The following is a 23446-nucleotide window of genomic DNA, read 5'->3' as shown; positions in this document are numbered from 1 at the left end:
TAGTGCTGCTTCTGGCAAGGTCCTTCATTCTTCCATTTGGTTGAAACTGCCTCCATGAATTCTTGCCTCTGGGTTCTGTGGAGGGTGATTATTTGAGATATGCACCCTTAAGGGTTCCTCTGGACAAGTGTCGAGATTCGTTGTAAACTGGTCTCATTTTTGTGATGAAACTGAGGTGATTATGCCAAAACCCTGACCTAAACCTCTTCTTATGTGGCCAGTGAAAGGCAGCTGCTACCTGATCCTGATCTGGGGTGGTATAATGCAGGAGAATCACGGGGAATGGGAGAACCTTCTGAACAATTTTCCTAATGATCATACAGTCTTAATGGCTTATTGCAAAATTGATTTTGTTCTTAAAACAAATAACATTATGGACTTCAAGTCCCATAATGCTCTTAGTACCAAGACGGGGAAGAGTTACTAAACTGTGATGAACGGTCTAGTTGTTGTAATGATCCACACCTGAGCGGGACCTTTAAACATTTAAAGGCCATTCAGGTGTTATGAAGGAGTTGCAGAGAGAAGCAAAAGCTGGAGTTGCCGAAGTGCAGAAAACGTCGCAGAGGTCGGGAATACTGGTTTATGCAGAGGACGCAAAGCAGGAAGCGGTATTGAAGCCAGCTACCCCGAGGGAGAGAGAAGCTCTGTGTCCTTTGACGTGCTCCGGTGGAAGGTTTTCACTGGAGAGCGTACGCAGCTGTGAAAGCTCCATTGACAGTCAGCGCGAGCAGTGGCAGACTGAGAGGAACTGCCAAACGCAGAGGAGGTCCCGACGAACAAAGAAACATTCCCGGCGAGTCAGGAGACGCCAGGACATACCAGCGAATTGGCCTAATGCAGGTGGCCCCCGGGGTGCTCTGAAGGAGACTGCTGTGAAATAATGAACATTTTGAATACCGAACATTTGAATTAAAGCAAACTGGGTGCAACTCTCCTGTTAAGAGATGTCAAATAGGGGAATATTGCATTGCCAAAGTATGCAATAGTAAAACAAAGGGAACACAACTTTCCTCAAGAGGTATACCCAAAAAGAGGACATTATAACCTGCATTGCCAAAGAAAGCTGAGAGTGCCCCCAATGCAATTTGAACATGACTTACCCAGAACAAGATCCCCCGTCGAAGAAAGTTGTAAACGACATTGTCAGCAGCCAAAAAGTTTTGTAGACAGACATTAGAGACTGCAGGAGCAAAGCCCTCCTTGTAAAAGGGATGAAGGGGGAGAGAATTGTAACCTGCATTGTGTATGGCAAACAAATACATGTGAGAATCATTGTACTTTTGTGCAGTATACATGTGGAAGAAGCTGTAAGCCAATTGTGTTGAAAGTCAAAAGACTAACCCGAGAAGCAGTTATTGGTTCAACTCTCCCCATTGAGGATTCAAGTGTGGAAAGTTTGACACAAGCCTTACCAAAAAGTACAAGTTGTAGTAGTAGGAGTTTTATCCTGGCAGGCGAGTAAACCAGGATAGGGACAAAGAGTAGTTTGTCCTGGCAGGCGATAATTTGAAATACTGTGAATGTGGTAGAAGGTTGAGGTGAAAAAGAAGTGGCAATTCCACTACCTTGTTTTGATGAACTGTTGTATAACCATCCTGACTAAAGTATGTCTTTTTGAGTGAATCATCCAGACTGAGGTGTTGCCTATAAAGGAAGAAACTATGTGATAAAAAGTGACTGCTCTTCACCGTAAAGAACAGTTACAATTGACGTCTGACTTGATGTGTGAAGAGAACATCTTTTGGTTTGGGAAGCAGGAGGTTGTGGAAACTTCAATTGTCTTTGTGTGAGAAACCCTTTGGAACTAAGATAGTCACTTTGCCAAGTGAAGGATATATTGAATGAAAATAACTTTGTATTCTATGTATTCTTCCATGAGTGGAACTTGGTTAGTGAAAATAACTTTACTGAAATTGAGCTTTGGTTTGCAAAATCTTGAATTGATCCAGGGGTAGGGGATCCAACCCTGGTCACAAGGATAACTATTTATAACCTTTGTGTTTGAATTTATATTTTATTTTGTGAAGTTTAAACAGCCACATAATTCCTGTATGATTTTGTTGTATGTACTAGTTTGAGGGACAGATACTTTTTGGACATTAGGTCATTTTCCTTTAGCCTTAATTTGTTGGGTAGGGAAATCTGTATTAGGCTAGGGAAAGATAGGGGTTTGTCTCCAACCCATATTTAATAAAAAGGCGACTTGTGAGAAAACTATACCTATGTGTCCTTCTTGCATTTCTGACCCCTCACATTTCCCAGTGGATAACATTGAGGGTCTTCCTGGTTTGGTGCATTTTGTCCAAGGACGTCTGGTTCTTCAGACCTCTGGATCTCTTCATTGGGGTCTCCACGGGTAATCCCTGGAGTTGCTTTCTGACGAATCTGCACCTGTGGGGTAAAACAGACTGATCTTCGTTTTCCCCACCCATGCCGTAGTCCCATTGATGTTACCCTATTTTAAATTTGGAGCAGCTGAGATCTTCGAACATGTCCTCCACACCTTCCCAACCAACAGGCCAGGATAGCAATGTGTCATTAAGGTCTTCCTTTTGTGGAGCAGGTCAATCTAACTGCATTCTGCTCTATTTTACATTTCTTCCATATGAGACAAATGTTTTGTGGGTTGCAGGTGCCATTTATCTTTTTAAATTAAGAATGATAATGCACATTTTGGATATTTAATCTCGGGGAGCGTCTTCTCCAGCTGTCTGCATGTAATTAATTGGGTTCCTCTACTCTCTTAGAATGGGGCGCTGACCTTCAATGTCTCTTTTCTGTGTGGCAGGAAATTAACTTCTGTGCAACAACAAGACACTTACACTTGCCACAACATGGCCATGCTTGAGTCTTCATATACACAATCCGGTGCCTTATTGTGTCCGTTTTTGTTTTCTCCCTGCAGCACCTACAACTACATGGGGAGAGCTGCCAATGAAATGCTGTCAGACTTCCAGAAAGGCAATCTAGTTAGTGCACAGAAGAAACAGGTACTGTATTATTTTCTACGTTTTTGTTTTATCGGCCCCTTTTCCTATGACCACTACAGCCAATGTTCACATTAGCTTATGTTTGAATGTGTGTGCTGTGACACACAGTGAGGGAGCAACAGAGACTTGAGGCTAGTATCAGGAGTTCCACAACAGATTGTTATATACATTACAAAACACACAATGGGTCGGCATAACTATAATTGAATATGGGTAAGTCTGTTTGAAAGAGCATGTGGGTCCAGGATCAACAACAAATGTACAGAAAGTTCATAATGTCCAGGGCTATGATCCTAATTCGATCATAGTCTCAAGTACTTGCCAAAAGTGTATGGTCAGGACAAAACCCTCCTGACCCAGGTTTTGAATCACACATAGTTCGTCAGGGTTGTGGGAAATCCGGCACCCCCTCCTAGCCACTGCTGGTACATGTTGGCTAACATGGGCAGTGGTCACTGCACTAGCAGATGAGTAAATTCCTTCTCTCTGTTGGAGGATGGGCTAGAATGCCGATGGCCCGAAAATCAACCTCCAAGAGCAATACAGTACAATGGGACACATACTTAAGCTCCTCTTGAGTCAGGGTCTGCTGTCACTGCAGTGATGAGACTCTGTGGTCCTGGTTAGCTGGCTTGAGTTCTTCATGGGCAAGTGTTATTTAGTTTCCTGGGTGGGCTTGCCAGTCCCACCAGAGTCAGCTCTTTCTTGTCCAATTAGGTTCTAAGTGTGTGTGTGTGTGGCTCTCTTTCTCTCAAATCTCTACCCCCCACTCTTTCATCGGTCCTTGCAGTCTTTAGGCTCTAACCCTACCAGTGTCTGGGTCCAGGCTGTCCGCTTTCCTGGCACGTCACATTATCGTCCCCCTTCTAACTTTTGGCCCAATTGATGTGGATAATGCTTGTTGTCTGCTTGGGAGCACGTAGTCCCGTTTCTCTCCCCTTGGCCCTCTTGCCATAGCCAATGGTTGCTTTGTACCTTTGACCTCTCTGTACCCTTTCTTTTTCCTTTACACGCCTGACGTGGCAAGTCTCGCTTTCTCCTTGGGAAGTTTCGGTCACCTTCTTTCTCTCTCCTTGGCAAAGCTATCCTTGTTCACCTCATGAGACCTATCTGTCCCCTTCTCATCCTCCTCTTTAACCCCTCTGCCTCCAACCTCCATCAGTGTTACTTTACTTTACTCTAACACCTACAGTGCCAGCCTCTCCCTTCCGCCAGTGTTCTCCTCTTTCCACCTCCTGTCCAACCTCTCCTGTACCTTCTAAAATTGCATCCTATCCCTGACAAATATCCCTTGTTCCTCCATGATCTTTCTGTTTCTGTCTTTTTTCTCCATCCTATCACTGTCACCTGACCCTGTCATGTCTAAGGGATTAGCAGACAACGTGGGACTCAAAAGTATTGATTTTACTAATAGAACAGGGCAAGGGTTTAGGGTGGACTGGTGGGAAGAGAGGGGAGCAATCCAATGAAACAAAGGGAGCATTTCCAGCGTACTTTAGAACCATTGTCTGTCAATCCATCCCACTTTGCTCTTGGGCTCCTCCTCTTTGGAGTCAAATGTATCGGTCTGTGGAATTGCACGTATTGATTTTCTTGCCAGAATGGTCCCTTTGACCTTTTCTGCTCAGGCTGAGTTTCTTAAGGGACAAAGTCATATCCTTGAGGTTTGTGTGGCGCAGGGCATGGGCACTGCAGGGCCTACACTGAAGCAAAAATATTAGACTTTAAATGGGTATCTCTTTTCAGAGCAATTTTCAACAGAAATGGAAACGCAACATGCCTCAAAAGGGAAAGTTGTTCTTTCACTTGCATGAATAGGATATGGGTGTCTTTCGGAGAGAGCAAGAAAGGAGGAAACCATTTTGGGAAAGTAACTATTAAATGTACGAAATCAGGCTTGTGATACGGCAACATTGAAATTGAAAGGCCCCATGCCCCAATATGTTACCAAAAGAAATGTTTAAGAAGTTGATGGTGTTGAATTCCAGTCTTGGTTCCCAAGCTCACTCTCCGTTGTATCCTTTAATATACAGTACTCTTCTGTTTGTGCTTGGATGATAGTTGCAGCAGTGCCCGACCTTCCTGAAATAGGAGATTTCAAAGGACTGCTCCCTTTATATGCTGCCGACTCCATAGTCATTGCCAAAACAAAGAATGCCTCTGAATCAGTATATGGCAATTAAAAAGTACGGTCTCTCAAATCATCTGATGAATAATCAAAGAAGTTTAAATCCTCTTTAGGGCGGCTAAGGAATTCTAAGAAAATGACATTCACAGAAAACCTCTGTCATGAGAACAAGTCTCCAGTTTTCCTTACCTGAGAATTACAATAGCAGAAAACAGGTATTGAGCTCCCATGTTAAGGCAGACACAGGGAAAAAAATGCACCATTTGTGAATGCAGGACTTCCGAATGGTGTAGCAGGCCCTAGTGATCTTGCATATCGATTGGGGCAACACCCTCCTGCAAGATACTCAAGTGCTTCTCGCCCCTCACAGAGCTTCCCACCACAGCTCACCTAATCAATGGCTCCTGGAAATTTGACCACATTACCCACTGCCATGTGCACATTAGACTGGCTCCCCATCCCAGCTAGGATCGTGTTCAAAACTATGCATCCTCGCCTAAAAGGCAACCACTGTTGGTACGTGTGCCTACCTGACAGCCAAACTTAAAACCTAGGGCGGCACACAGTTCTCTCGCAGTAAAACCATCACCAAACTGGAAATATAGACTGACTTACATGGAGAAAACTAGGAAATAGTGCTTGGCATATGCTCAGGTCCTCTTGAACTCATCCCGGTGGCAATCCAGACTGCTCCAAAGAACTGAAAATATGGCTGCTCCAAAAACACCTTGGTGTAACCTAGCATCTGGCTAGATTATGTAAACTCCATCTGCATTTCTAATGTTTACTTGATGACTTGTTAAATTCTTTCTACCATTGTTTTGCCCTATGACCTGTACAGTGCTCTGTTGCTCCCAAACTGGGTTCTTAGTATAAAAATAAATATTGAAAGTGAAAATAAAATGCTGTCTCACACTTTTCTAAAGAAGCATGAAAACCGAATCACTCAGATCATAAACCTCCGGCTTTTGGTTGAAAAATATTAACATGTGGAACAGAGGTCTGTCGAAGAGATACAGAAGTGTCCAGTTTGGGTCTCTTTAGCTGCACATTTTCAAAGCAACTGCTCAAAATTCCCTCCTTCTTTCAAACAGTCAGACTTACCTTTGACTGCGCCTCCTAGACCATCATGCAAGGAGCAAGTAGAGCTCATTTGAGATGCACATTGAAGGGAAATGGAAGCTTGCACCAACCATCTTGTTGATGAGCCTTAGAGTGATCACAAAGTGGCAACAAATGTTAAAAACCTGAACTGATAATGAAATGAATGCTCAAATGCAGGGCTACACGAATTCACAAGTCATTTTATCCAAATTGTTAACGTATAAGGCACTGAAAGCCCATTTTAATCAAGTGGAGAAGGTTGAAAGAGAATGCATGTGTGAAGAAAGCCTTCATCAAATTTGAAATGGTGTATTTAATATAGCGTTTAAACCACAACCATATCTGACCACATTGATACATTTTCCAAAACTGTGGATGTTTGCAATGGCCAGGACAAAGCCTGTTCCACTAAAAAGTGGTGGAGTTAGGTTGTTGGAAAAGGGGTGATGCAAATGTTCAAACAGGTGGAAACAAAATCTTCAATGCTTTATGCTAGTGTTCCCTAAATGCCAGCATGTTTAAAAAATAAAACTTCAGCCCAACCAATGGATTTAAGGTCTGCAATGATTTTTCTGTTTGCAGACTTCTTTCCAGGACTAACCGGGGATCCCCGCTCGAGTTTTATTGCAGGCTATGATAGTAGGAGAAGCCTGACGTGTAGAACAAATGTCGGAGCCTGAGAAAAGGAAACCCCACCAAGCCAGTCAAGTGCTTCAGGCTCCACCTTTATCAGATAGCTCAATCACTGCAACCAAAGCAAAACTAAAAATGTGCACCATTGTAAACACAAGACAAATTGTATTAAACATAAACAACAAACAATTGAATGTTGGCTGAATGATGTGTGTGTACCTGAATGATGGTTGAAAGATGGGCTGCTAGGGGATGGATATGCCAGTGCGTCTGATTCATTCACTGCCTCTCATGACTGCTTACCTGTCAGAAATATGCTACACAAGGGTTTACATGTGCCAGGTCTTATCTGTGGATTGGGCTTCCTTCATCATAACACACTTGCAAAAGTAAGTGTTGTCAATGGTTTAGAATAATTATGAAAGTGGCTAAAAAGGCACAAACTACTTTGAGAGGGAACACTTTTGTCTGCTGTTAAGTTTTGAGCAATCTGCAGTGCTTTGTTTGCAGTGTGGTGCTTGGTAGTGACATACAGAGAAGCTAAACACTGCTGTGCCTGGAACATGTTGAGTGGTGTGGGATGATCTTAGCGCAACCTATCCTTCCCTAGATTGCTCTACTGAAGGAGATGTGTTGTCATTGAGATCTGCTTCCTTGCTTTAGAAACATTATCTTGCCTAAACCAACTCTTTCATTCTTTTCTAGTTTCTGACCCAGGAGTTCTTGAGCTATTTATTCCATCAAGGTATGTACTTACAATGTTCTTTCTGACATTTTAGATATACGCTTGCTAAAGTAATTAACTCCTGCATCTCCCCTGTTCACCTGGGGATAGCCTGTCACTGCTCTTCGACTTTCTGGGGACTTTTTTCAACTACCATTCCAAGATAGTTCCCATGCACCACCCTATTTATTTCATTTATTTATTTGTTGCGCGCCGAAAACCCTGCAGGTACAACAAAGACACACAAGACAAAACATAAAGCGCGGGACAACCTAAGGGGACAGACTGGGATGGTTTATTCGAACAGCATGGCTTTTAATTGTTTTAGGAAAAGGCAGTAGATTAGTTTCCAGTCGTAGTGCCATTGGTAATGCCTTTCAGAACGAAGCTGCCAGGGAAGGGAAAGATCTTCCGTTTCCTCTAGCACGGTTTGGCTTAGGGCAAACCAGAAGATGGTTGTTACTTGATCGCAGTACTCTTTGGGGTTGGTAATTTGTTAGCTTGTCTTTCAGATATGTAGGGGCTTAGCGTGGATGCACTTGTGTGCCAAGGTACGGATCTTAAATTAAACTTGGTATTTCAAAGGGAGCCAATTGAGGCTTTCTGTATTCAGTAATGTGCTCTCTGCGAATCACGTTTTTGATTATGCGGATGGTATAATTTTTCTGAGTTTTTCCTTAGTCTCGCCGCCTAAGAGAGCGTTGTAGTAATCGATTCTGGCAAGAATCGTTGCTCGGGCCACGGTTTCACAATTCTTCGCGGAAACCAATGTTTTAACCTGCCTGAGGAGCTTCATGTGGTGTTGAGTAGTGTTTACTCCATTATTAACCTGTGTGTCAGAGCTCAGAGGAGTCCAGGTAGGTACCTAAGGTTTTGATCTTGTCCTGTGTTGGGATTTTGCAGTTGTTGATGAGGAAGTTTGCATAGCTTTGATCTAGCTCGAGGTAGACCAAAGAGTAGTAGCTCAGTTTTTTTAGTTGTTTAGGTGCATCTGGTGACTAGTCATCCACTGCTTGCCATTCTTGAAGATGGCATTAAGTATGGTAGAGTCGGAATTCTAATCTCCTTCCAGATTGAATAGGGGTTATGTGGCATCTGCATAATTTGAAAATTGGACACCAGTTTCTGAAAACAAGTTGAAGCAGGAGTCACCCCTGTGCGCTGTTGAAACCCTATGGGATAGGAAAGAGTGGATCCATGTAATAGCTTTTCGGGAGCATCTACCAACCTTATCCAGGGTTAGAAGGAGAATATCATGATCGAACAGATCATACGCAGCTGATTGGCGTAGCAGCACCAGCTAACCACATTTGTTTTTATCGATCATATCGAGCGTGTCAGTCTAAAGGTCTAGTTGTGTACTCACAGTGCTGTGATAGGCCCTGAAACCTGTCTGGGATGCAAGATGGAGATTTGGTCCAAAAAGCTCTGGAACTGTTATGTTGCGATTTTATCCACTACCCTCAGGAGAAAGAAGGAATGCATAATCTGTCTGAGGTTTGCAGGTCTTCTGGGCTAAAACCAGATTTCTTGGTTAGGGGCGTGACATTAACTTCTTTAATACTGTCAGGCACAGCGTTATGTTGAAAGGAGGCATTAACAAAGAATGTAAGCAAGGGCGCACAGAGTGCTTTGTGATTCAGAATAGGTTTGGAGGGTAGTGTGTCCCCAGTGCAGGAAGTAGGATGCATATCCTTTAGTGCTTCCATCAATTCTAAAGTGGTTATGGCCCTAAAAGAGAAATCATGATGTTCATTTATCTGCTCTGGTGGCCCTGAAGGACTCTGGGTAGGTGTAGCTAGGGAAACGTTAGAATTGTCCGGGTAGTTGGCCTTAATCTTATACTGTGCAGCAGCAATGTAGTCGGCAAATGCTTGCTGTACCTTGGAGCAGTCGGGCTATGTTGGTATAAAAGTCTGCGCTTGTACTTTACATTTTTCCAACATTTTTAGGATTTTAAAAAGTTTTCTAGAACCGTTTTTGACTTTGATTATTTGTTCATCAAAAAAGCTCTACATTAAGCCATGCCCCCTTTATAGGCCAGTGGATCCATCCTATCCCTTTTGACTTTAGTCATGGATTTTCTCCCATTGCATTCCTTATGACAGGGATTTAGTCATGCTTCTCAGTGTTGGATAAGTATTGTATTTCATCCCTCTCTCCCAAGCTGTTTTTCGATGGAGTCTGTTTTTTTCCCTTTTCAGTTGCCAGGGGTTATTCTCGATATTTTTTTTCTTTTGTCAGGGATTTCCTTCCGTCCACTTAGTTGTTCCATCCCATGTTTCTTTTGGCAGGGCTTTTCCTCCAGCCTTCTTCAACTAGCATCCTAGCCTCCCACTTTTATAGTCTATTTCCCTCCACCACAAATCTGTATCCAAGAAATCCCCAATTGTTATGTCAAAAGCTCACTTGTGTTCCCTTTTTATTCTGCCAGGGATCCTCTCGCCGCCTGGAAATGGCCATCTGGCAAGGGTGTAGAAGCACTGGCTTTTTTAATTTGTATTCATAAAATGATACAGGTTATTACATCTCTGCAAGGGTAATCTGCTAATCATAAAATCCATGACAAAAGCATAGTCAGTGGCCTGATCCGCAGCGCCTGCTCTCCAGTGAAACCATGCAGGTTCAGAGGTCACAGGTGCCCATCTGATAGCTGCAGTGACAGCAACATCGCTGTAGCTTACAGTAGGTGGCCAGCATCACTCAGAATTATACAAGCCATATCAATTTGATTTCACACATTTCAGTCCTTTGAGCCCAGTTCAGCTGTGGAAGGATTGTGTATTTCCCCCAGCCAGGCTGTCTAGCCATCAAGGTTGCCTCTCTTTGTTCCTTTATGAGGGCGGGTATTAGGACTGACTCTGGCCTGGTGGACAGATGTCTAGAAGGCCAACCTACTGTAGTGACCGGGACAACTCTGGGAGCTGTAGCCAAACCAGTTCAAGGTAGCAAGGCAAGTAGTCAAGGCTAAGTCTCGAGAGTTGGTGAGCCTGTAGGAAGGCCTCAATGAGTCCACACAATGAAAAGTCAAGAATCTCACTTAGAAAATCAGTTATAAAAATTCTTATTTATGGCCATATAACACTATTAAAAATGACTAGTAGTCACGTTATCACACAATACTAAATAAAAGATACAAATATACAATCACTGGAGTAGAGCAAAATACATAGCAAACCTCTGCAAAGGAAGGTAAGTATTAGTATGCAGCACTACAGGTCCACAGAGATACAACACTAAATGTAGAAGTCCATCTCTAAGATGTATGTTGCCTTGTGCCCAAAAGTTCACCAAAGTTTCACACAGTTGTGTGAGACAGGAAAACATGAGTGTAGAGCTTCTGGGGCCTAATGAAGAGTTCTGAGGGGTAGAGGACAAGTTATTCTAACTAATAAGTGTCCGCAACTTTCGGAATGCTTGACCGAACAAGCAATGGCAAAGCCAAATTGTTACCAAGGTTTTAAAAGGGGACTAGAGGTTCAGGTAAGTACTGTTACAACTCACCCCCATATGCCAATTTTTCTTAGGACTTGGCAGGTCTTCTGAAGAGGGTCCAAGGTCGTTTTTCCTGCCTTCCACTCCGGTCGCTGATGCCCAGAGGTTGCAGGTTCGAGCACTTCTCTGGTCGGCAACAAATGCTGGTGCAAGGTCTTCAGGTTGGAGAATGCAGAATAACTCTATGCAGGGCCCCTCTGTTAGGCAGAAACCTGTGCAGTTCCCTCTGGGACCACTGCAAAAGATTTAAGACTACAGGCGTTTGGCAGTAAACCCACTTGGTAGCAGTCTGTACCACACAGATTCACTTGGTAGCTGTGGCTGAGCAGTCAGACTTCCCTCAAGAAGAGTTAGGCAGTATATAGAGTATACACAATAGGTACAGAGATACAGTAGCAGAAGCAAACACTGACCAGAGCTTTGGTGTAAAAGTATATAATTATTTATTTAAAGACACACTTGTAAATTACACTAGCACAAAGAGGTAAATTCAGCACACAGTCACTATTATATACATAAAACCCTAATTACTTATTGGACAAGTCTTAATGAGAAACACCTTATTTTCAGACAGAGGTGAGCGCTTAACATAAGATGGCACTCTAATAAGTTATTAAAAAGGGAGGGAAAAAGGCAGAGTTATTGAAGCACACAAATTTCAATACTTTTAAAAGAACCACAGTAAGGCAGGATAGGCAGAGTTCTACTGGAGAGCAAGGAAGTCAATTGCAAGGCCCACTCTTGGAGAGAGCAAGCAGAAGGGGTCCAGGTTCACACAGTGGGGTTATGCCCAAAGAGTCTTGTAGATAGTTCGCACACAAAGAATGAAATTAAAGTCAGGAAAAGTTAGCTAGGTTGTCCCAGGCCAGCCCAGGTTAGAAAGTCGAGGCTTTACTGTCACCCCGAACGATCTGTCGCAAGCAAAGCCAGGCGGGACACAGTACCTTAAGTGGGAAGGAAGCTCCAGCGGGGGCAGTTGTTCCTGGCAACGGTTGCAAGTCGGTGTTTCATCCAGAGGAAGAGGAGGTCTCACTGTGGTGGAAAGATGGTCGTTGCACTGCCAGGGAAGAAACCAGCCGCGGAGTTCTTCGGTTAAAAGGTACTACCCTTCTATTCGCGGTAGTGGTAAACCGTGGTATTCCGGTTGCCGGGGTGCTTGGCACAGGCAAGACGGCCACGAGATGCTCCAGGAAGGTGAAAAGAAGGCAAAACTGGTTATCCCCACCAGTCAAAGGATGAAGACTCTCTGGGCTGGAGATCTCCTCTGTCGTCGGGAAAAGTGGTGAGACGGTTCAGCAGGGCTCCACCGATGGTGTCGTCGTTGCAGGTCGGCTCAGCTTCTCCCTCCTCGGATTCTTAGGTCCTGTGGCGACTTCTCAAGTTCCAGTCCCCAAAGCCCTGCTTTTACGCAGCAAACCCCCATTCATTCAGCCTAGCTGTCAATCAAACATGCTAAGTGGTGAGCCGGCCGGCTCACCACTTGGGCCAATCACACAAGAGTGCGACTTGAGTTGCCAAGGCAACTCAGTCCAGGGTGCCTAAACCCCCTCCCACACCCTCTGTGGTACCCAGACAGAGTGGCACCACTTTTGGAGGCTTTTGGAGGCTTCTGTGGAGAAGCCCGCCAAAAAAGTGGAACAAAGGGCTCGACTTGGGTTGGAGTCACAGAAGAGAACACAAACGCCATTTTAGAATCGAGTTCTGGCAAAAATACCAACTGGTGAATTAATATTAATTAAATAAACCGGCGGTATGTTCGAGGCTATAGGAATTAAATAATTAAAGTTGGTACCCTCGAACAATGGGAAAATCCCATAGAGATATATTTGCGGTCGAATATAAAAAGTAGTATCCACTGCCACCAGCCAAAACTTGATCAGGGGGGACGGAGACGTGCCCCCTCGAACAACAGACCCCGGGGAATTCGAATTGCACCGACCAGTACGTCCACAATCTGATGGTTTGTACTGGTTTCTGTTCATAATTTGGGACTAGTAAAGACAATGGTGACTTTACATGCCCTGGGAGACAGTAGTCAGTCCCAGGGTATGGAGTCTATGTTGGGGGGTCGCTACGACACCCCCTGGGTTACGGCACGGAGGGTGCTGCGTAACCCACATCAAAAACACATGAGACCCTATGGAGTAAAAGACCCCATAGCCCATAAAACACATGGAAAGACAAAGGAACACCTCAAATCATGTCTAAGAGTGGGAGTAAAAGAGTCTCACTCTTAGCAGGAGAAAAAAATAAACTCACTAGGTTTGGGAAATTAGCCTTTACAGAGAATTCTCCCTAACACTCGCCCCCACTCCCCCTTCCCCCAGACTAAGGGACAGGAGGATTTAATCCACTCCTGGATGAACATCATACCTCTAGTCGATGACATACATCCTCAATCAGCATTTTGATGGTGACACCCTGACCTGTGCTCAATGGTGAAATCAAACCATTGCAGGCAGATTGACCATCTCAATAGTTTTGGATTTTCTCCCTTAATTTGCATTAACCATCTCAAGGGTTGGTGGTCAGTCTGAATGACAAAAGTAGAACCATACAAGTATGGCCTAAACTTCTTCAGTGCCCACACAATAGCAAAGCATTCTCTTTCGATTGTTGCCCACCTTGTCTCAGGATCCTTCAGCTTTCTGCTGATGAAGCAAATGGGGTGCTCCCTACCCTTCTCATCCAGTTGGCTAAGGACTGCACCTATACCTACATTAGAAGCATCTGTCTGCACAATGAAAGTTTGGTGATAGTCAGTAGCTCTCAATACTGGTGCTTGGCAAAGAGCTTTCTTCAGGTTTTCACAGGCCTCATTGCATTCCTCATTCCATTCGACCTTCTTAGGGAATTTTGGAGAGGAGATCACATTCAGAGGAGAAGCTAGGTCCCATAGTTCTCAGTGAAATTCCTGTAATACCCAGTGAGGCCTAGGAAGGCTCTCACCTGGGTTTGAGTAGTAGGTGTTGTCCAATTTTGCACAGCTTCAATCTTACTGAGCAAAGGACTTATTTCTCCACCATCTACCTCATGCCCAAGGTAGACCACCTTACTCTGACCAATTTGGCATTTACTTGGCTTTATGGTCAGATTGGCCTGTCCAAGAGCCTGCAAAACATACCCTAAGTGGTTCACATGTTCTTCCCAGGATTGGCTGAACACTGCAATGTCATCCAAGTATGCCATGCAGAAGTCCTCCATCCCATTCAGAAACTGATTCACCATTCTTTGGAATGTAGCAGGTGCATTCTTCAATCCAAAAGGCATAACCTTAAATTGGTATAAGCCAACTGGGGTAGAAAATGCAGTCTTCTCCTTGGCATGGTCTGTCGGGGCTATTTGCCAATAGCCTGACGTAAGGTCAAATGTGCTGAGGAACTTGGCTGAACCAAGTCTATCCACCAACTCATCTGTCCTTGGCAAAGGGTGGGCATCAGTCTTGGTGACTGCATTAAGAACTCTATAGTCCACACAGAATCTCAATTCTTTGGATCCTGCCTTTGTTACTAACACAACTGGGCTAGACCATGGGCTAGTAGAGGGCTCTATTACCCCGTGATCAAGCATCTTCTTGACCTCCCCTTTGATGTGGGTCCTTACATTTTCTGACATTCTATATCCTCTGCTTTTGACTGGCAGACAGTCACCAGTGAGTATATCATGCTGCCCCCAAGGGGTTGAGCCTGGTGAAAGTGAGAACAGAGAGGCAAACTGATTTAACATGGCGTTGCACCCTTCTTGTTGCTCAGGTGTCAGATTTGAAGAGAGATTTACTCCTTCAGTCTTTTCGTCCAAGGGTAAGCCTCTGAGGAGATCAGGTAGAGCTTCACTCTCTTCTTCCTCTTCTGTTGAAGCTAGAAGCAAGGCTCCTACTTCAGGTCTGGAGATATATGCCTTTAGTCGGTTGGTGTGGAAGACTCTAGGAGCCTCCTTGGGATTGCCCAAGTCCACCAGATAGTTCACCTCTCAAGTTTGCCCACAACCTTGAAGGGTCCCATCCATTTATCTTGCAAGGCCCTCTGCCTTGTTGGGATCATAACTAGAACTAGCTGGTCTTGAGTGAACTCAACCATGTTAGCCTTTTGGTCATGCCAATGCTTGACCAGAGCTTGTCCAGCTTTCAGGTTATCACTAGCTTCTGCCAATATTTGTGACATTCTCCTTCGGAGACCTATCACATAGTCAGTCACTCTGACTGGCTTGGGGGAAGGAGCACTCTCCAACCCCTCCTTAATCAGGGCCAATGGACCTCTGACTGGATGGCCATAAAGAAGTTCAAAGGGAGAATAGCCTACTCCCTCCTAAGGGACTTCTCTATAAGCAAAGAAAAGGCATGGCAATAGAGAGTCCCACTTTCTTTAAGGGGATCTTCTAAAGCACCTATCATGCTCTTCATGGTTCTGTTGAACCTTTCTACCAACCCATTTGTCTGAGGGTGGTAGGCGGTAGAGAACTTGTAAGTAACTCCACAGGTTTTCCACATGGCTTTCATGTAGTGGGACATAAAATTTGACCCCCTGTCAGAGATTACTTCCTTAGGAAACCCAACCCTGGTACAAATACCAAAGAGGGCCTTAGCCACAGCCTGAGCTGTAAAAGTCCTCATAGGAATTGCCTCAGGGTACCTAGTAGCATGGTCTACTACAACAAGGATAAACCTGTTGCCTGAGGAGGTTGGGGGATCAAGGGGACCAACAATGTCAATCCCTACCCTCTCAAATGGGACTCCCACAACAGGGAGAGGCACTAAAGGTGTCACATTATTGGACCCAACCTTACCAGAAGTCTGGCAGGTATGGCAGCTCTTGCAAAACGTATCTACCTCAGCCCCCATCTTTGGCCAATAAAAGTAGAGTGAAAGCCTTTCTTTGGTCTTCTTGAAACTCAAGTGACCAGCCAAAGGAATCTCATGGGCCAGTTGCAAGAACTGTTGTCTGTTTTCTTGAGGTACTACAAGCGGCTTGTAGTCTCCAGGTGCAGACTCAGTTGGTTCACTGTAGAAGAGGTCATCTTCCCAGTGCAACCTATACTTCCCAGGCTCTTGCCCATCAGCCTGAGAAGCTGCCTGTTGGCGAAGACGTTCCAGAGTTGGAAATTCTCTCTGTCCCTTACTGAAGTCTGCCCTGTTGGGGTCCACCTTCTGCCAGTAAAGACTGCAGCTCAGGATGGTCAACAGGATCCAGATCTCCAATGAGTTCTTGGCCTTCCACTAGCTCTTCTTCAGAGTCTAGTTCCACCATACAGGGTTGTACCTCCCTCTCAGCCTCAGCTGGAGGTTGGAGGTGGAGTTACAGGTGTATTTTTGGACAACCTAGGGGAAGTCCTTGTTGGAAGCACTGGAGTGCTTGCTGTTGGCTGTTTCTTGGAAGTCTTGGGTTTCCCCTTTGCTTCTTTTTGTTCAGTGATAGCAAGTTGTAACTCCAGTGGAGTAGGAGTGATATCTTTCTTCATCATCTCCTTGGGAGTACCTCTCATGGTTCTCTCCCTTGCAGGTCTGGTGAGCTCCTGTAACCTTTTACTAGGGGGTCTGGGAGTATGTGACACTACTCCAAGAGTTTTCAGGTCATTTCCCAACAGAACCCTTCCTGGTACCTCACTTTGTATGCTGACAGGCATCTTCACAGTCATGTCATTACACTGGATGAGACCTGGTAATTGGGAGCATCTGCACAGGCCCTCCAGCTAACTTGGTGAGGCATTTGGGTGCCTGAGCAACATCCTCAGCCTGAAAAAAAGATTTATCCACCACAGTTATGCTGGCCCCACTGTCCCTAATGGCCGGAGTCTCCTGACCATTCACCTGGACACTGTCCTTATAATACTCTTTAGTATTATCTGGGATAGAGTTATAGACATCTAAATTCTGTTGTTCCCACAGACCCAGAGACACTAAAGAAAGACTGACTGAGACTCCAATGGGCTCATCAACCAGCAGTAGAAAGTTTCCACTTGCCATTTGTACTTCCTCTTCTGGAGCGAAGGCTAAGGAGACAAGCTGGATCCCTGAAGGTTTACCCTTACATCTGGGATCTCCTTTCACATGGTCAGGCGAACCACAAACATAGCATTTACCAAATGCTTTCTGGAATGGTGGCTTGCTCTGACCTCCTTCTGGTTTACCACCAGAGGGTACACTACTCTGATTTGGTTTCCCTTGTGGTTTACCCTTATTGTTTTGTTTGGGGCCCTCTTTGGGATTGGAATTATTAGAATTCTCTTTGGAGTCCTTTTTTGGCTGTTTCCCCTCATCCTTTTTCTGAGTTACCCCAGAGTCCTTGTGAGTAGCCCTGTTGGCAACCCACAAGTCAGCAGCCTTAGCTAGTTTTCTGGAATCTAATGCCTTTGAATCAGCCAAGTGCTGTCTGAGCTCAGGGGAGCAGGCATCATAAATTGACTCCAACATCACAAGATTCTTCATTCCCTCATAAGTGTTCACCTTGTAACCCTTAATCCATCCCTCTAAGTTCTTCAAACTTTCACTCACCCAGGTAGCCCAAGGGGTACCATCATGCTTTTTGAGGGTCCTAAACCTCTTAAGGTACTGGGAAGCGGTCTTCCCAAATCTAGCTATCAATGCTAGTTTCACACATTCATAATCCTTCTTATCCTCCTCCCCCAACTCCATTACCACATCAGTTGCAATAGGGGGGAGCCTAGAGAACAACCAGGAAAGTAACTCATTTCCTGTAATGTTCTGGAGCCCATGATTATATTCAAACAAACTCAACCATCCAACACATCCAACTTAGGCTCATACATACCCACCAACTCCTTAGGCATCCGGGGTCTTTTGGGGCTGGAACTCCTAGAGGATTCGGAGAGAGAAGCACTTTCCACAGACAATTTTTTCATTTCTAACTCATGGCTGAGCTCCATTTCTCTGAGCCTTAGTTCTTGGTGCCGTTGTTCTGTTTGAGCACTAATTCTTTTGAATTCTAATTCAAGCTTCATTTTTTCTAGTTCCATATATTGAGGATTAAGTGTGGGACCTGGTAAATGTCCAGTAGGTACAGCTGGCAAGGCAGGTAGAGGCCCAGGGGAGACAATTCTATCATCTTCCACCTCCTCTTCTGCTTCTGACTCAAAGTTATCAATACTAACATTCATATCGATATCATTGCTGTTATCTACAGTTGCTGGAGTGGTAGGTTCCTCTGAACCACCATCCAGACTTTGGTTTGCTAACAACCTTTCTATTAGCTCCATTTTCTTGCCTTTAGTCAGGAGATTCTTATGCTTACAGAGAACTCTTAAACATTAAACAATCAGCAGTTTTTGTAGCAAGGGACTCTTGACTATAGCTTTCCATAGTTGACATGTTTTTAGAAAAATAACTTCTTTAGTGCTAAGCTTTGTGGTTAGTTGCACTAAGGTATCTATAAGCACACTAAAATGTATACTCAATACAAATCCCACCGCTGTACACCAGTGTTAGGCAGAAACCTGTGCAGTTCCTTTAGGGACCACTGCAAACGATTTAAGACTACAGGTGTTTGGCAGTAAACCCACTTGGTAGCAGTCTACCACACAGATTCACTTGGTAGCTGTGGCTGAGCAGTCAGACTTCCCTCAAGAAGAGTTAGGCAGTATATAGAGTATACACAATAGGTACAGAGATACAGTAGCACAAGCAAACACTGACCAGAGCTTTGGTGTAAAAGTATATAATTATTTATTTAAAGACACACTTGTAAATTACGCTAGCACAAAGAGGTAAGTAAATTCAGCACACAGTCACTATTATATACATACAACCCTAATTACTTATTAGACAAGTCTTAATGAGAAACACCACTTATTTTCAGACAGAGGTGAGCGCTTAACATAAAATGGCACTCTAATAAATTATTAAAAAGGGAGGGAAAAAGGCAGAGTTTTTGAAGCACACACATTTCAATACTTTTTAAAGAACCACAGTAAGGCAGGATAGGCAGAGTTCTACTGGAGAGCAAGGAAGTCAATTGCAAGGCCCACTCTTGGAGAGAGCAAGCAGAAGGGGTCCAGGTTCACACAGTGGGGTTATTCCCAAAGAGTCTTGTAGATAGTTTGCACACAAAGAATGAAATTAAAGTCAGGAAAAGTTAGCTAGGTTGTCCCAGGCCAGCCCAGGTTAGAAAGTCGAGGCTTTACTGTCACCGCGAACGATCTGTCGCAAGGGAAGCCAGGCGGGACACAGTACTTTAAGTGGGAAGGAAGCTCCAGCGGTTGCAAGTCGGTGTTTCGTCCAGAGGAAGAGGAGGTCTAGCCGTAGAGGAAAGATGAAGGTCGTTGCACTGCCAGGGAAGAAACCAGCCGCGGAGTTCTTCGGTTAAAAGGTAATACCCTTCTATTCGCGGTAGTGGTAAACCGTGGTGTTCCGGTTGCCAGGGTGCTTGGCACGGGAAAGTCGGCCACGAGATGCTCCAGGAAGGTGAAAAGAACGCAAAACTGGTTATCCCCACCAGTCAAAGGAAGAAGACTCTCCGGACTGGAGATCTCCTCTGTCGTCGGGAAAAGTGGTGAGACAGTTCAGCAGGGCTCCACCGGTGATGTGTCGTTGCAGGTCGGCTGAGCTTCTCCCTCCTCGGATTCTTAGGTCCTGTGGCGACTTCTCAAGTTCCAGTCCCCAAAGCCCTGCTTTTATGCAGCAAACTCCCATTCATTCAGCCTAGCTGTCAATCAAACATGCTAAGTGGTGAGCCGGCCGGCTCACCACTTGGGCCAATCACACAAGAGTTCGACTTGAGCTGCCAAGGCAACTCAGTCCAGGGTCCCTAAACCCCCTCCCACACCCCCTGTGGTACCCAGACAGAGTGGCAGCACTTTTGAAGGCTTCTGTGGAGAAGCCCGCAAAAAGTGGAACAAAGGGCTCGACTTGGGTTGGAGTCACAGAAGAGAACACAAACGCCATTTTAGAATCGAGTTCTGGCAAAAAATACCAACCGGTGAATTAATATTAATTAAATAAACCGGCGGTATGTTCGAGGCTATAGGAATTAAATAATTAAAGTTGGTAGCCTCGAACAATGGGAAAATCCCATAGAGATATATTCGCGGTCGAAAAAGGGTACTGTGTAACCCACATCAAAAACACATGAGACCCTATGGAGTAAAAGACCCCATAGCCCATAAAACACATGGAAAGACAAAGGAACACCTCAAATCATGTCTAAGAGTGGGAGTAAAAGAGTCTCACTATTAGCAGGAGAAAAAAATAAACCCCAAAAATCCAGCAAAGCTGCTGGGGGACTCACTAGGTTTGGGAAATTAGCCTTTACAGAGAATTCTCCCTAACACCCTCTCAGCACAGGATTGGATGCAGGAAAGCTTGTTCGGATGATGGCCACTGATACACAGCGACACAGGGGGACAGACTTGTTGCGGTCGGACTGCGCCTCCTATTTCGGGTCCCCTTGATGCTGGAACCACAAGATTTAGCAGAGTCTTGTAGTTCAAGCTTTCGATCCTCCAAGTTCCACGGCAATGTCTGCAGCACATTGAGAATGGATGTTCCCTCCACTCTAAGGGTCGCATACTCCTTTGCAGGACTGCTGAAGATCACTTACATGACATGGCTCTTCCAGGACAGCAGAAGAAGTTAGTCGCCATGCTTCCTTCCAACGGGTTCACGGTCTCCTTGCACGTCTTGCAGCTGGACAGGATACTTGGCTCCTTCAGGTTTCTTCCAGGACCTCTAATGTACGGGTGCAGGGGTCCTCTTCTTATCCAAAAGCCAGGTAAGAGCCAAAGCTCCCACTAGCCAGTCAAAGGTCTGGCCCACACGCACACACCCCAGCAATGGTCCAATCGGGACCACTGGTGGCACAGCTCCTGCATACCATTCAGACATACAAAGTTTGTGGATTGGGACCAGACAGCCCCAACCCGCTTCCTGGCAGCAAATGCACATGGCCATGCAGTAGCCTGTGAAAATCCTCTGCTTTCCAGAGTACTGGAAGTCCATATGCAGATTTTCCTGTCCTCAGCGGGCAGGAAGATGGGTTAGTGACAAGATGGCCAAAGGACAAACGAAAAACCATGTGGCACGGTCATTTTTGGACACTAGCCACAGTAGGTAGCCAAACACGGTAAAACTAAAGTAAAATACACCAAAAGAAATAGCAAAAAGTAACTGCTGCCACCACCCCCTTAGGCACCCCCTAAAGTAACCAAAAATCCTCTGAGTGTTAGCCATGGGTAAAACAAAGTGTACAATATTGTACTGCATTGTACAATGATAAAATGCTACCAAAAGTGATAACAAAGTAACAAGACCAAGGGAAACAATGTTTCCCAGTACGGACATGTCAGTTTCCCCATGACAGATGAGCAAAAGCCAGTCTGCACTGCAAAAAGTGCAGGTCAGATTAAAAAATAAAAGCAAAACGTTTGGGGGTCCATAACAATTGAGGGAAAGGTGCTGCAAAGAGAAATCTTTCCTAACAGCAGGTGACACCCTCCCCAGGAAGACATCCACCCCATAGGAAGCTGTCCTGGAAACAGAAATCAAAGGGGACACCCATTCGAATAAGGAGTAGCCTCACACCAGGGTGCTGCATACCAAAAGATTGAGAAGGGAAAAGGAGGGGTTAGTGAAGACAGAGGGAGTTCTTTACACCTGGAGGAAGTTTACACCAACTTATTTCTCTCTTCCTCTATCTTTCCTTCTTGTCCCCTCCACTTCCTGTAGCACAAAGCACTTTGGGTGTAATGTCAAAAGGCAAAACCCATGTGTTTCATAAACCGGATTGGATCCTTAAAGTAGGCTTGCTGTTGTCCAGTCTCCAGTAGACTTTTGCCTTCAAAAGAAGGGGTCTCCAACTCCTTCTTTGATTCACTTTTGAACAAACCCTCGAGGAAGAATTAATTGGTTCTGGGTTGGGAGAGTCCGTCAGTGGAGGACTGAGTTTCCCAGAAAGAGGGAAGCTCTACCCACCAACCTTCCCCAGGGACTAGTGGAGGTGAGCTGCTGCTGGGACAATATGTGCCTCTCTGCCACAACGGTACCCATGCTCTCACTGTGTTGGTGGACCCCAGTGTTTGTGTACCAGCCTCCTCAGTGTTAAGGAGCCCGAGAATAAGGACTGATATGCTCCTTGAATCCCTGGATTGGCGTTCACAGCACCCTGGGAGCCAAGAAATCCAGGAATCCTGTTTTCATCATCTCTAATAGGTCAAACTTCTTTTGAACGGGTTCACTGCTATCTCAAACCACATGACCCACTGGTGCTGCCTTCGGCACTCACCAAACTCTTCAAACCAGTGGGCTTGCATTTCAAACCAGCTCAATGCTGCATTGTACTTCACAGAGCCAGTCACCTGCTCAGTTCGAATCAATTGCTTATCTTCAGACCATGACTCAAACCGCTGGAGTGTCACTCGCTGACTCGAACCAGTGGTTCCGAAACCACTAGACTGGGCTCAACTTCAAACTTGTCCAAATCACACACTCGATCATCAGGGACACTGCTTTGAACAATCGCTGTCCTTCCACTCGCACCACAGGAACGTCACTCGCTGACTCTACCCCGCGGTTACCACATGTCTCTTACCAGCTCAACCCCAAACCAATCCTAGTAAGCCCTCCAACCTGCATTCAACCCGACGCGACAGTACCTCGCCGCTTAGATCAACTCGACTCACTGCACCCAAACCTTCCTTGAATTGCTCGCACAGCAGTTCAAAGCCTGGTTAAACGCTGTGAATCCACCAAGATCCACAACAAATTATTATTGGCTGCTAACTGTCCCCTTGGTCCATTTGTGGACCCTAGAATCTAGTCAGGTCACTTTGATCCCTTTTGCACCCAAGAACATATCCTTCTAAAGGACATTGTGGTTTTGACTTGCCTTTCACCCCTAATTCATTACCCAGAGTGACGCATCTTGCTATCTTTGCTTATGCTGTGTTCTTTAATCAGGGGTGAGGTTTGTGTAGTTTTTTTCTATTTAGTTCTTCTTGCATATGGTGTGTTTAATTAAATATATATATATATATATATATATATATATATATATATATATATATATATATATATATATATATATATATATATATATACTTGATTAGACATTCCTTTATTTTGGACGGTTTTCCTTCCTTGTTTGGGTTGCTACTGCATTATATTCCCAACCCTCTTGAGGGTTGTTAAGAAAGATTTATTTTTTGCAACCATCCCTCCATAGTTTACTATGCAGCTGTCATGATCTCTGCTTCCAAAAGATCAGGACTTGCCCGACTCCCTTGGAAGCAGACCCATAACCCCGGTTCCGAGTGCCAGCCAGTCCCAATTGGGACCTTTTGGACCCTGTCCTGGCGCCAGTGGCACCAGGCTCATAAAGATGCCCAGTCCCAGCGCTGGAAGCGCCGGGCTCATAATGCTTGGGT

At 44.9% G+C, this 23446-nt stretch overlaps 1 protein-coding gene across 3 annotated transcripts in view; it reads left to right on the top strand.

Moving 5' to 3' along the window:
* NPL (N-acetylneuraminate pyruvate lyase) overlaps positions 1 to 23446 on the top strand; it is a 643702-nt gene that overhangs the window by 567740 nt on the left and 52516 nt on the right. For all 3 annotated transcript variants that reach the window (XM_069641412.1, XM_069641411.1, XM_069641413.1), the window contains 2 exons: positions 2909 to 2993; positions 7564 to 7603. In XM_069641412.1, coding sequence (XP_069497513.1) covers positions 2909 to 2993; positions 7564 to 7603 — 125 coding nt within the window. The remainder of the gene's footprint in view (positions 1 to 2908; positions 2994 to 7563; positions 7604 to 23446) is intronic.

The sequence above is a fragment of the Ambystoma mexicanum genome, chromosome 1q (genome assembly GCF_040938575.1).
Source record: "Ambystoma mexicanum isolate Mex_15411 chromosome 1q, UKY_AmexF1_1, whole genome shotgun sequence".
Lineage (NCBI taxonomy): Eukaryota > Metazoa > Chordata > Amphibia > Caudata > Ambystomatidae > Ambystoma > Ambystoma mexicanum.
This window is presented reverse-complemented; position numbering and strand designations above follow the sequence as displayed.